Source organism: Indicator indicator, chromosome 19 (genome assembly GCF_027791375.1).
Source record: "Indicator indicator isolate 239-I01 chromosome 19, UM_Iind_1.1, whole genome shotgun sequence".
Taxonomy (NCBI): domain Eukaryota; kingdom Metazoa; phylum Chordata; class Aves; order Piciformes; family Indicatoridae; genus Indicator; species Indicator indicator.
Genome location: NC_072028.1, coordinates 20,645,945 through 20,659,400, shown reverse-complemented (window position 1 = coordinate 20,659,400; position 13,456 = coordinate 20,645,945). Strand labels below are relative to the sequence as shown.

At 60.7% G+C, this 13,456-nt stretch overlaps 1 protein-coding gene across 1 annotated transcript; it reads right to left on the bottom strand.

The window, feature by feature from the left end:
• Nucleotides 1-2,385: 2,385 nt before the first annotated feature.
• DOK4 (docking protein 4) lies at nucleotides 2,386-9,763 on the bottom strand. Its single transcript, XM_054389549.1, has 8 exons — nucleotides 9,698-9,763; nucleotides 8,451-8,558; nucleotides 7,433-7,547; nucleotides 7,193-7,312; nucleotides 5,506-5,695; nucleotides 3,588-3,726; nucleotides 3,369-3,492; nucleotides 2,386-2,510 (listed from the first exon to the last, which is right to left on the bottom strand). The coding sequence occupies exons 1-8, from the start codon at nucleotides 9,761-9,763 to the stop codon at nucleotides 2,386-2,388; spliced, it is 987 nt and encodes a 328-aa protein (XP_054245524.1).
• Nucleotides 9,764-13,456: the final 3,693 nt, after the last annotated feature.

Genomic DNA, 13,456 nt, shown 5'->3' with positions numbered 1-13,456 from the left:
CAGACCAAGAGGAAGAGGGTGGGTAAGGGTTGTTTATTCACTCAGCAACTCCTTCAAAAACACACACAGAAAAAAGAAGACAACCCAAACTGTTTTTTTTTTTTTGGTAATAAATAGGAAATTTTCTTTTTCTTTTTTTTTTTTTTTTCTTTTCTTTTTTTTTTTTTTTTTATTCCCAGCTGAGGTGTGTGGAGAGCCAGGAAAAGAGCAGCAGCTTAACACCTCAGTGCTACCAAAGGTGCTCAGGGAGCTTCCCTCCCTCCCCCAACTCCATACCCCCAGGGGCAGTGTGCTGCAGGGAGCCATCCCTCCTCCAATGCCACCCCCCCCTCTCCAATGCCACCCCCCCTCCTCCAATGCCACCCACCCCTCCTCCAATGCCACCCACCCCTCCTCCAATGCCACCCATCCCTCTCCAATGCCACCCACCCCTCTCCAATGCCACCCATCCCTCCTCCAATGCCACCCACCCCTCCTCCAATGCCACCCCCCCCTCCTCCAATGCCACCCACCCCTCCTCCAATGCCACCCCCCTCTCCAATGCCACCCACCCTCTCCAATGCCACCCACCCTCTCCAATGCCACCCCCCCTCTCCAATGCCACCCACCCTCTCCAATGCCACCCACCCCTCTCCAATGCCACCCACCCCTCTCCAGTGCCACCCACCCTCCTCCAATGCCACCCACCCCTCCCCAATGCCACCCACCCCTCCTCCAATGCCACCCACCCCTCCTCCAATGCCACCCACCCCTCCTCCAATGCCACCCACCTCTCCTCCAATGCCACCCACCCCTCCTCCAATGCCACCCACCTCTTCTCCAATGCCACCCATCCCTCCTCCAGTGCCACCACCCCCTCCTCCAGTGCCACCATCCCCCCCCACTCAAGCCACCAGCTATACACCAAGCCAAGACACTATTTACAGACCACAGGTTCCCACCACACTCCTTGTGTCCCCCCCCTCCCCCAAAAACATGGACCTGGAGCAGAAAGAAAGCCACCACCAAGCACCCAACCAAACCCAGCCCAAAAGAAAGACTCCCAAGGTTTTGCAACAGCAAGAAGAAGTTAGCCCTTCAAAAAAGGAGGTCAATAAATAAGGAGAACTTAGGAAACCAAACCAATTGGAGTCCAGCAGGTGGAGTCCAGCTCCCCACCCCCTTGGGCACCCTGGTGGGTGAGAAGGGAGAGCAAGGACTGAGAATGCACAGAGGAAACAGAGCTCTGCCCCCCACCACTGGCACAGCTTCTGCCCAGGGACTTCTGTATCTGCAAAGCTGCCCCTGGAGGGACAGCTGCCACTGGCCAAAACCAGGCCCTAGGTTGCCCAGCAGCAGATTAAAAGCAGAGGCCTGGCCAGAGGAGCAGCTGTGAGTGGAGGAGCAAAGGGGTCCCTGGGGTGGGGGGCAGCCTAGGAAAGTCAGGGGGGTTGGTGGGGAGAGAGGGGGTTCAGCTCTGCCTGGCTGCTCACCCCCAGCCAGCTCCTCTGGAAGCAAACTCAGTTTCTCCTGAGACATCTCAATTCTACAGCAAGAGTTCTGAATAGCTTGGAGAAGTGCAACAAACAAACAAACAACAAACAAATCAGCTCAGGGGTGCTGGGGTGGCCCCAGGAGCAACCCCCACTCTTCAGAGGGAGCCTGCACCTCCAGCCTGGCACAGCAGCACCCCCAGGGAGCCTGCACCTCCAACCTGGCACAGCAGCACCCCCAGGGAGCCTGCACCTCCAACCTGGCACAGCAGCACCCCCAGGGAGCCTGCACCTCCAACCTGGCACAGCAGCACCCCCAAGGAGCCTGCACCTCCAACCTGGCACAGCAGCACCCCCAAGGAGCCTGCACCTCCAGCCTGGCACAGCAGCACCCCCAAGGAGCCTGCACCTCCAACCTGGCACAGCAGCACCCCCAGGGAGCCTGCACCTCCAACCTGGCACAGCATCCTCCTCCTCCAGTGCTGGCAGGGTGGTGCTCCAGCCTTGCCTGACCCCCTTGCAGAACAAACCCCAAATTTCTTCATTCCCCCCCTCCTTCCTTGCCCCATCTCTGCCTCCCAGCTGGCTCCACGAGAGTCAAAACCAAAAATCCTCTGGGCATGGCTCTGCAGCAGCCACCAGGTCTGCACTTTGTGTGAGAAGGGGAAAACAGAACAAAAAAATCTCTTCTGATTAATTCAGTAGATTCCAAGTCTCAAGTCAGGGCTGAGCAGCCCTCACCTCCACCACTGGCAGGCCAGGGCACCACCTTGGCACGGAGGATGCCCCAGCGTGGTCCCTCCTGGCGGGGCGGGGAGGGGGCAGCTGCCTGCATCCTTGCCCCTCCTCAGGGAAGAAATAAGGAACCCTCCTTGTGGTTCCTGCTTCCTCCCCAGCCCCTCCAGCTGGCAGCTCATGGGGTTGCTGTGGGCTCCCTGCTTGCAGGTTGGTCACTTGTGGAGGACTTTGGCTTCAGCAAGATGAACCTGTTGAGGAGGTCGGTGTCCGAGCTGGCCTGGGCACCTGGGTAGGCTTCCCCTGGGGATGGAGCAGAGGGTGGGCTGGGGGCAGCTGGTGGGGAGGAGTGACCCAGGGGGCTTGCAGGGCAGGGGGCATAAGTGTAGAGTCCTGCAGCTGTGCAGGAAGAAGAAACTGCAGCAGGACAGGTTGGGAGGGGATCTGCTGGAGAGCAGCCCCAAGGAGAAGGAGCTGGCAGTGCTGCTGGGCAGCAAGTTCTGCATGGCACAGCAATGTGCCCTGGGGGCCAAGAAGGCCAAGGGGGTCCTGGGGGGCATTCAGCAGAGGGTGGCCAGCAGGGCCAGGGAGGTTCTCCTCCCCCTCTGCTCTGCCCTGGGGAGGCCACAGCTGGAATATTGCATCCAGCTCTGGGCTCCCCAGCTGCAGAGGGACAGGGATCTGCTGGAGAGAGTCCAAGGGAGGGCTCCAAGGCTGCTGAAGGGACTGCAGCACTGCCTGGGGAGGAGAGGCTGAGAGCCCTGGGGGTGCTGAGTCTGCAGAGGAGAAGGCTGAGAGGGATCTGCTCAATGTCTATCCAGAGCTGAGGGCTGGGGGGCAGGAAGGAAGGGACAGGGACAGCCTCTGCTCACTGTGCCCTGGCATAGCACAAGAGGCAATGGATGGAAACTGCAGCACAGGAGGTTCCACCTCAGCAGGAGGAGGAACTTCTGCACTGGGAGGGGGACAGAGCCCTGGAGCAGGCTGCCCAGAGAGGTTGTGGAGTCTCCTGCTCTGGAGCCTTTCCAGCCCTGGCTGGATGTGTTCCTGTGTCACCTGTGCTGGATTCCATGGTCCTGCTCTGGCAGGGGGTTGGACTGGAAGCTCTCCAGAGGTTCCCTTCCAGCCCTAGCATCCTGGCTGGGGCACAAGGACACTCACCAGCATAGGTGGAGGACTCAGCCATGTTCTGGGAGCCGGTGATGTGGTGCCAGTAGGCGCTGCGGGGCAGCATGGTGGTGGGGGTGCAGGGGTAGGAGAAGTGCTCAGTGCCCTTGTTCAGCAGCTGCAGCAGAGGAGAGGAGGTTGAGGGGGCACACAGGGCACCCTCAATCCCCCCTCCACCCCCCCACCATGTTCCCAGGGTGGTCTGGAGCTCACCCTGACGTTCTTCTCCATCTCCAGCAGGACCCTCTTGTGCTGCTCGGCGATGGCCAAGGTGGCACTGTGCACCCGCTGGTAGATCTGCTCCCCCTCCTGTGTCTGGAAGGTGTAGAGACCTTCCCCTGCATCACACATCCTGCAGGGATGGCACATGGGGGTGTCAGCAGGCTCCCCAAGAAGGGACATGGTAAAAAAAAACCAAAACAAAACACAAAAAACCCTCAGGGTGGGATCCTGGGGGTGGGTTAGAAGGGCTGTGGGCAGTAGGTCCAGAGAGGTTCTCCTCTCCCTCTCTGCTCTGCCCTGCTGAGGCCACATCTGGAATATTGTGTCCAGTTCTGGCCCCTCAGGTCAGGAAGGACCTCAGGGAACTGCTTGAGAGAGTCCAGCACAGAGCCATGAAAATGCTGAAGGGAGAGGAAGATCTTCCTCAGGAGGAGAGCCTGAGGGAGCTGAGGGCTCTGGAGCTTGGAGAGGAGGAGCCTGGGGGTGACCTCATTGCTGGTGATAAAGATGTGCAGGGGGAGTGCCCAGAGGCTGGAGCCAGGCTCTGCTGGGTGATGCCCAATGCCAGCACAAGGGGCAGTGGGGGAAGCTGAGGCAGAGGAAGTTCCATGGGAACAGGAGGAAGAATTATTTCCCTGTGAGGCTGACAGAGGCCTGGCACAGGCTGCCCAGGGGGGCTGGGGAGTCTCCCTCTGTGGAGATGTTCAAGACCTGCCTGGCTGTGTTCCTGTGTGACCTGCCCTGGGTGCTCCTGCTCTGGCAGGGGGCTTGGACTGGATGATCTCTGGGGGTCCCTTCCAGCCCCTAACACTCTGTGATTCTGTGGTAGCCAGGCCCAGCTTCCCTTTCTTCAAGTGCTGTCCCCATGTCCCTTCCATGGTACCAGCACCAGACCCAACCCTCCCCAGCTGTGGGGGGTCCTGTGCAGGCTGTGCTCACCTCATAGAATCATGGTACCACAGAATGGTTTAGGTTGGAAGGCACCTTCAAGACCATCCAGCTCCAAGCCCCCTGCCATGGGCAGGGACTCCTCTCCCCCTAGCCCAGCTGGCTTGACCTCTTTAGAGGCTGTTGAGGAAGCTGCAGCTAGGCAGGGGCTGCTCACTGCTCACCCCCACAGGACTGAGAGCCTTCCAGCCCAGCCCAGTGCCACTGCCTGGTTCTGTGACACAGCCCAGAGTCCCCCCAGGGCTGCTGCCAGCTGACATGCAGCACTCTCAGCACCTCAGCTGAGCTAAGCAAGGCCAGCAGCCTACAGCTGGGCTTTGCCTAGGCAGAGACTGACAGCAGCCCCCAGCAGCAGCCTCCACATGGTGCTGACAACCAGATGTGGCCTCAACAGCATTTTACAACACTCCCTGTGAAGTCCCTTTGCACTCTTTTTGCTTTGGCTCCACCAACCCTGCCCAGGACAACCAGGCAAGAGCTGCTCTGGGCAGCCTGATCCAGTGGAGGATGTCCCTGCTGACTGCAGAGGGAGTTGGACTGGGTGAGCTTTGGAGCTCCCTTCCAACCCAGACCATTCTGTGACTCTGGGATTCTGATTCTATGATTTTGTGATTCTGTGGTTCTCTGATTCTGTGATTTTCTGAATCTATGATTCTGATTCTGTGGTTCTCTGATTCTGCGATTCTGATTCTGTGATTCTATGATTTTGTGACTCTGTGACTCTGTGACTCTACACTTGCCATAGCAGTCACCTGCCCTGGCATCGTCACACCCCCCTGCCAGCTGTGCCCTCAACAGCATTTCCAACCGCTCCCTTGCGAAGCCCCCCTTGGCACCCATCCAAACCAGGCCTCCAACACCTGCAGGGAGAGGACATCTTCCACACTCAGGCCAGCACCTGGGACGACAGCATCGGGGTGGTCCCCGTGCCCATGCCAGGGTTGCGGGGGTGGCACCTCACCGTCCAGCCTCAAAGGTGAAGCGGGTGGCATCGCGGCCGTAGCGGCGCAGGGAGCAGAGGGGCCAGGAGACCAGCTTGAGGCGGGGGTTGTGCCTGTCCCAGAGGTAGATGTTCTCCTGGGTGATCTGCAGCTTGCACTCGCCGTAAACATCCAGGTTGGGGCAAGGGAGGAGGAAGACGTTGAAGCGGTCTGGAGAGGGGGAAGGGAAAGCAAAGCAAAGCAAAGCAACAAACTAATTAATTCGTTTCTAAAACCAACCAACGAAACAACAACCAAACAGCCACTAACCAACCAACAACCAACCAAGAAACAACAAACCAACCAACAAACCACCTACAACAGCCAAGCAACCACCACCAGCCAAGCAACCACCACCAGCCAAGCAACCTACAACAGCCAAGCAACCACCACCAGCCAAGCAACCTACAACAGCCAAGCAACCACCACCAGCCAAGCAACCTACAACAGCCAAGCAACCACCACCAGCCAAGCAACCTACAACAGCCAAGCAACCACCACCAGCCAAGCAACCTACAACAGCCAAGCAACCACCACCAGCCAAGCAACCTACAACAGCCAAGCAACCACCACCAGCCAAGCAACCTACAACAGCCAAGCAACCACCACCAGCCAACCAACCTACAACAGCCAAGCAACCACCACCAGACAACCAACCTACAACAGCCAAGCAACCAACAGACAACCAACCTACAACAGCCAAGCAACCAACAACCAACCAACCTACAACAGCCAAGCAACCAACAAGCAACCAACAAGCAAACCACAAACAAAGACCAACGAACAAACAAGCAACCAACAGACCAGCAACCAACAACCAAGCAACAACCAAGCAACAAACCAGCAACCAACAAACAAGCAACAAACAACAAACAAGCAAACCACAAAAACCCAAACCAAACAAAAAACCCCAAAACCCAACAAAAACAAAAAAACAAAAAACCAACCAAACAACCAACAAAACCAAACGAAAACCCAAAAGCCAACCAACAAAAACCAACCAAAGAAAAAATAACCAAAAAAAACCCCAAACACAAACCAACCAACAAAACCACAAAACCCACAAAAAACAACCAACAAACAAAGCCAAGCAAACAAAACCAACAAAACCCAACCAACCAACCAACCAACAGAAACAAACAAATAAAACCAAGCAACCAAACCAAAACCCCCAACACCAAACACAGCATTAAAAAAAATAATCCACCCCATTAAAAAAAAAAAAATTTCAAATGCTTCATTTGGGGCCCAGCAGCTGTGGCAGGCACCACCCAGCAGTCCCAGTGGGCAACCCAGCAGTCCCGGTCACAACCCAGCAGTCCTGGCGGGAACCCTGCCCCAGCAGGCACCCAGCAGCCCTGGTCGGCACTCAGCAGCCCTGGTGGGCACCCAGTTCTGGCAGGCACTCAGCCCTGGCAGGCACCCAACAGTCCCAACAGGCACCCAGCAGTCCCAGCAGGTACCCAACCCCTGTGGGCACCCAGCAGTCCTGGTGCGCACCCAGCCCATACAAGGAACTCAGCCCCAGCAGGCACCCAGCAGCCCCGGCAGGCACCCAGCCCCAGTGGGCAACCAGCAGCCCTGGTGGGCACCCAGCTCTGGCAGGCACCCAGAAGCCCCAGCAGGCACCCAGCAGCCCCGGTGGGCACTCTGCTGCCAGGCTCTCACCCGTCTGCTCACTCTGCACGCCAGGTGCCAGCAGGTCTGGCTCCCCCAGGCTGATGTCGTTGAGGCGGGCACCCAGGCACTCCAGTGACAGAGTCTTGTACCACTCCTCTGCCTCCAGCTCTGCAAGGCACCAACACAGCCCCTTGGGCGACCCTGGCCACAACCAGAGTGTCCCACCCAGCACCAACCCCCTCCTGTCCACTCAGCCTGGCTCCCCCCAAGGGTGCTGCCTACCCCTACCTGAGTCGCAGGTGAAGGTCCTGGCGGAGTCATCAGTGAAGACGATGGCCACGGCCTGCCTCTTGGTCTCCTTGGGCAGCCTGGTGATGCACTTCACATTGCTGACCTCAGTGACCTGCAGGGCAGGGGAGGGGGCACTGAGGGCTGCACTCAGACCCAGCCCCACTGCACCCAGCCCCCAGCTGCTGCGAGGCACCCGGAGCCCAGGGACACCCAGAGCCCAAATACCACTGCACCCAGAGCCCAGGGACACCCAGAGCCCAGGGACGACACCCAGAGCCCAGGGACGACACCCAGAGCCCAGGGACGACACCCAGAGCCCAGGGACGACACCCAGAGCCCAAATACCACTGCACCCAGAGCCCAGGGACAATACCCAGAACCCAGGGACAATACCCAGAGCCCAACCAGCACTGCACCCAGAGCCCAACCAGCACTGCACCCAGAGCCCAGGGACACCCACACTCCAACCAGCACTGTGCCCAGCCCCTATTGCACCCAAACCTGGCCCCTGCTGCACTGAAACCCCAACTGCTGCATCCAGACCCTGGCCCCTGCAGCACTCAGCCCCAGGCTGCTGCACCCTGACCCAGCTGCCATGGCACTCAGACCCCAGCTGCTGCACTCAGAGCCTGGTGGCACCCAGAGCTCCAACCACTGCTTCACCCAGAGCCTGGCAGCACCCAGAGCCCAGCCACTGCTGTACCCAGAGCCTGGTGGCACTCAGCCCCAAAGTTCTGCACCCTGACCCAGCTGCCATGGCACTCAAATCCCAACTGCAGCACCCAGAGCTGTACCCAGAGCCTGGCAGCACCCAGAGGCCAGCTCCTGCTTCTTCACCCATTCCATGCCTGCTGCACCCAAACCTGGCCCCCCCACTGCCCCTCCAGATGCCAGCTGCTGCATCCAGTCCCAGCTGGATGCCATGGGAGTGCAGGGGGAAGCAGCCACCCAGCTCCACCCCGGCAGGTTTGGGGTGGGGACGCCCGCTCTGGCACCCCGGCAAGCCCTCCCTCACCTTAGGGCACCCACGCAGGCAGGCAGACTTCTCATCCGGGTACTTCTCCAGGCGCTGGGGCCCTTTGCTGGACGATTTGCGGAAGACCAACCAGCAGCGCCGGTAGATCTGCGGAGCACGGCGGGATGGAGAGCACGGCGGGATGGATGGAGAGCGCAGCAGAAGGGAGAACGGAGGGATGGAGGCACGGGGGGATGGGGCACGGCAGGAGGGGGGGCACGGCAGGAGGGGGGGCACGGCAGGAGCGGGGAGCGGAGAGATGGGGGCACGGCGGGATGGGTGGGGGCACGGCGGGATGGGGCCGGGCTCCACGGCCCCCGCTGGCCCCTCTCTGTCTCTTCTCTGTCCCCACCACCCCTGTGCCTTCCTGCTGACCCAGCCCCGCTGGCCTGGCGATAAGAGGGAACGCTGGGGGTAGGCATAATTCCAGCGCTGCCATCACCCCCCTTCCCCCCCAGTCCTACCAATGCTAATTAGCAAGACATGGATAAGGCTACCAAGGGGACCACCCCCCTCAGACCCCGACCCCCAATCTCGGTGTCTCCCCATCCCCTTTCCCACAGCCCCAGGTTCTGGGGGTGGCAGGGCTGTGGTCTCCAAGCATGTGTGTGTGTCCCCCCCCGCCCCCTCCAGCCTGCTCCCTCTTTGTTCTCCCTAATTAGCGTGAAATTACCCAGCATGCTCCTTGCTGCCGGCTCCCAGAGATGGGGGGCAGGCGACCACCAAACCTTCTGACACCCCCCCCCTCCAAAGGGTACTGCATTCCAACACCCCAACCCCTCATTTGCACCCTGGAGCTCCCCCCACACCCTCCCCCTGCAGCGTGAGGCATTCCCAGTACCAAAACTGGGTGTGGAGGGAAACTGAGGCACGGGGAAATGGGCTCAGGAGATCCTCCCCCCCCCCCGAAAAAAATCCTAGCTATGACCAATCTGCAAGGGTGGTGGTGGTGAGGGTCCACCCACCCAGCCAGCCAGCCCCCCACCCAGGCAGTGGAGGATCCAGCCCCCTGGGGCTGATGGATGATTTGGGTACCAACAAGTGGTCTGTCCCCCCCCTCCCTTCGCTACCACAGCCCCCAAAATACTGCTTATTCAACCCAAAATCAGCAACACCGGTTGCTGGGAGGGGGGAGGGGAGGAGGAAGACGACACTCAGCCTCTCACAGCAACCGGTGCCCCAAATCCATGAGTGCCCCCCCCCGCCAAGATTCCGACAGCCCCCTCCCCTCCCGGCGCCTGACTCACCCCCAGCTTCTTGCTCTTCATCCTCACGTAGCCTTGCTTGATGATGTCGTTAAAATTGGTCGCCATGGTGATCGCCCGAGGAGGGGGGGTGGGAATATTCTGGGAGGGGGGGGGGGCTGCCTTCACCTTCGCCTCCCCCCCCTCTCCATCCTCTTGCTCCACACCCTCCTCGCCTCACCGCTGGCCCAGCTTGGTGCTAGCAGTGTCGCCCATCCTGGCTGGAAAAGAGAAATGACAGATCGACGGGTGACATCTTCCTCCTCCTCCTTCCTCTCCTCCTCCTCCTCTTCCTCCTCCCTTCGCTGCCTGAACCATTCCGAGTGGAACAGTCCAGCGTTAACCCCTGCCAGCGCGGCAGTGCCAGGCCGGCACACAGGGGTGGTCCCCTGCCACCAGCCCCGACGCGTGTCCCAGGGCACACCACCGGCTGGACCTCCCCTCTCACACTGCTCCTCCTTCCTCCCAGGCTGCTCGCTGGCGCCAGCAGCACAGCCCCGGCCACGGGCATCAGTAGGGCTCCTGCCAGGCCAGACCAGCTCTACCCGTGGCGGGGGGGGGGGGGGGCGGATCAGCCCCAGCACCAGATGCCAAAGGGACCCCAGCTCCCAACCTCACCACCCCCCCAGCACACCCCAGCCTCCCTCCAACGCCGCTGCAAGCTCAGCCTCGCTCAGCCTGGTCCCCACCTGGTCCTGCTGCCTGGGGGTCCCCACCCAGCCCCAGGTGGTGGAACCAAATAGGGGCCAGGTTCTTTTCCGAGCACCCAAGGGGGGATCCAGACCTATCCGTTCCAGCAGGGCCGGCCCAGCGGGGCCATCCCCCAGTGCCCACACCCCAGTGTCCCCCTCCTGCCACTGCAACCACCATGGCCTGCCCAGGTGCCACCAGGCTGGCTTGTGTCCCCCACAATGGCCCTCGCCTGGTCCTAGGGCGACTGGGGAGTGGGGGTGATGGGAGATGGGAAAGCACCCTGGGGACCCCCGGCTCTGCCGAAGAGGGTCGGGAGCCAGCGCTTGCTATCCTTCCCCCCACCCCCACCCCATCCTATCAGCACCCAAAAGAGTTTAGAGATGCTGGTATGTCCCCCGCCTCCCACCAGCCCCATCGTATGCCCCTCCTGTCCCTTCCACCCCAGTGTGCCCCCAGATCTGTCACCTCAGCCATCCCCAAACCCAGCCCTCCCCGAGCCTCCATCGTCCCCACGCCTCTGTCACTCCCACCGGCATCCCCCCAACACTTCTCACTCCGAACCTCAGCCGAGCCCCGTCCTGTGTCACCCCCACAGCCTTACCAGGTCCCCCCCACACCGCTGCAGGCGGCAGCTCTAGCGGCCGGCTCCGCGTCGCTGCGAGCCCCGGGGCCACACCACCCCTCCCGCTCCGGCCCCGCCCTGACCACGCCCCTCCAGGCTCCGCCCCCGGGCCCCGGTCTTCCTTCCCCAGCACCCGCCCCGGCATCCTCCCTCCCTCCGGGCCCGGCTCGGCCAAACCCAGCCCAGCCCGAGCCCAAACCGGCCGCCCTGGAAAGAGTTTTCCTGCGTGACCATCATTAGGCTTCAGAGTGAACGCCCCGCGGCGACTGCCGCCTCTCGCCGAGCTGCCGTCCTGGGCCATCCCTAAGCTCAGGCAGATGCCTCCTTGTCCCCATCCACCCTTCCGTGCCCCCCACAACTCTTGCTTTTTTGGCCCCCCATCCCCCTCCCCCCAGCTGAAACCACTTGAGGGCACCTCCACCCCCCGTAGCCTGATTTGTTGGGCCATAAAAAAGATGAATAATGGCTGGGAGTAAATAAAAGAGCATTAAACAACGAAGCAGGAGCAGCAAAGAGCTGTCCCTGCTTTTAGCCAATCAATTAAAAGGCAGCATGAGAGAGTTAGCTCACCCAAACATTCATTTTTAATAAGGTTGTGCCTGAGCCTCTCCAAAGCCCCTCCAAAAGCTCTGCTCTGTAGGGGGCTGGGCTGCAAGGATCCAGGCTGGGGTGGTCAGCACCTATGGGTGAGCATCCCTGTACCCCACGGCTGAGTGCCTGGACAGGCTGGAGAAGAGGGCTGAGGAGAATCTTGTGAGGTTCAAGAATGCCAAGTGCAAGCTCCTGCACCTGGGTTGGAGCAATCCTCATTATCAAACCAGGCTGGGGGTGAGGAGCTTGAGAGCAGCCCTGCAGAGAAGGACTTGGGGGTGCTGGTGGGGGAGAAGCTGGCCAGGAGCCAGCAATGGGCACTGGCAGCACAGAAGGCCAAGGGCAGCCTGGGCTGCATCCAAAGCAGTGTGGCCAGAGCTGGAGAGAGAGGATCCTGCCCCTCTGCTCTGCTCTGGGGAGACCTCACCTGCAGGGCTGGGGCCAGATATGGGACCCCATCACAGGAGAAACCTGGAGGTGATGGAGAGGGTCCAGAGGAGGCCACAGAGATGATCAGAGTGCTGGAGAACCTCTGCTGTAGGGACAGGTTGGGAGAGTTGGGGCTGTGCAGCCTGCAGAAGAGAAGGCTGCAGGGAGAGCTGAGAGCTGCAGCTGAAGCTCTGCAGGGGAGCTGCAGGCAGGCTGGGGAGGGACTGTTCAGAAGGGGCTGTGGGGACAGGCCCAGGGGCAATGGTTTGGAAGTGGAGCAGGGCAGAGTCAGGTTGGAGCTCAGGAGGAAGTTGTGCCCAGGGAGGCTGGGCAGACACTGGCACAGGTTGCCCAGGGAGGTGCTGGAGGCTCCATCCCTGGAGCCATTCAAGCTCAGCCTGGCTGTGTCCCTGGGCAGCCTGCTCCAGCTGGAGGTGTCCCTGCTGCCTGCAGGGGGGTGGACAGGATGCCCTTGGAGGGTCCCTTCCTACCTGATGCATTCTGTGATTCTACCTCTGCACCTCCCCAAGGTGAGCACCCCTGCCCCCACGAACACCCCTGCATCCACAGGTGAGCACCCAGACATGAGCAGCTCTGCACCTCCTACTGCGGGGAACCCCTGCACCTCCCCAGGGCAAGCACCCCTGCACCCATGGGTGCAGCTGCTGTGACCATGTGTGTTACCAGCTGCCTCCTCCACAGTTCCCAGGCACAGGGATGGGATTTACCCAAGAGCTGGGCTCATAGTGAATCACAGAACGGGTTGGGTTGAAAATCATCCAGTTCCAACCCCCCCAGCCATGGGCAGGGACACCTCCCACCAGCCCAGCTTGCTCAGGGCCTCATCCAACCTGGCCTTGAACACCTCCAGGGAGGGGGCATAAAAGTTTGGAATGCTTTACCAATTTGTGTGGGGCAGTGATGGCAGCAGGGTGACACCAGCAGTGTTTTTCCCCAGCAGTGTCCCTCCCACCCTCCCTCCGGCATGGGGACAGAGCAGCACAAGCCACCAGCAGAGCCTGGGCCCCTCTGGGCTCTGTATTTATAGTAACCCCCCCGCCCCCCTATACAAATAGATACATATATATATAATATATAAAAGAAGGGGCAGGAGAGCAGGGCTGGCTGCAGGGCTCGGTGCTCCCCACCCCCAGGCTCTGCCCTGCATGTCCTCCCCTTGGGCTGCTCGGTGACGCTGGCTTGGGTGGCCACATCCATGCCCTCGGAGATGCTGGTGGCAGAGGGGACCATCGAGGCACACCTGAGAGGCAGCAGGCTGGGAGCGTCCCCGGGAAGCTTCCTCTCCGCCGCTCCCCGCGCCTCGGTTTCTCCACCCATCGCCAGGTCACGGCACGGCCCAGCCCCGCAGTCGCCGGCAGCGGATCACCAGCAGAGGTCCCCGCAGCGGTGGCAGCCGGCCCGGGGCT

Bases quoted from the DNA above. Each gene is read 5' to 3' on its own strand.
- DOK4 (XM_054389549.1), bottom strand. From the start codon at position 9,763: ATGGCGACCAATTTTAACGACATCATCAAGCAAGGCTACGTGAGGATG. The intron at 8,559-9,697 runs GTGAGTCAGGCG...CGTGCTCCGCAG, and splicing joins TGAAGAGCAAGAAGCTGGGG to ATCTACCGGCGCTGCTGGTT. The intron at 2,511-3,368 runs GTGAGTGTCCTT...CTCCATCCCCAG, and splicing joins TGAGTCCTCCACCTATGCTG to GGGAAGCCTACCCAGGTGCC.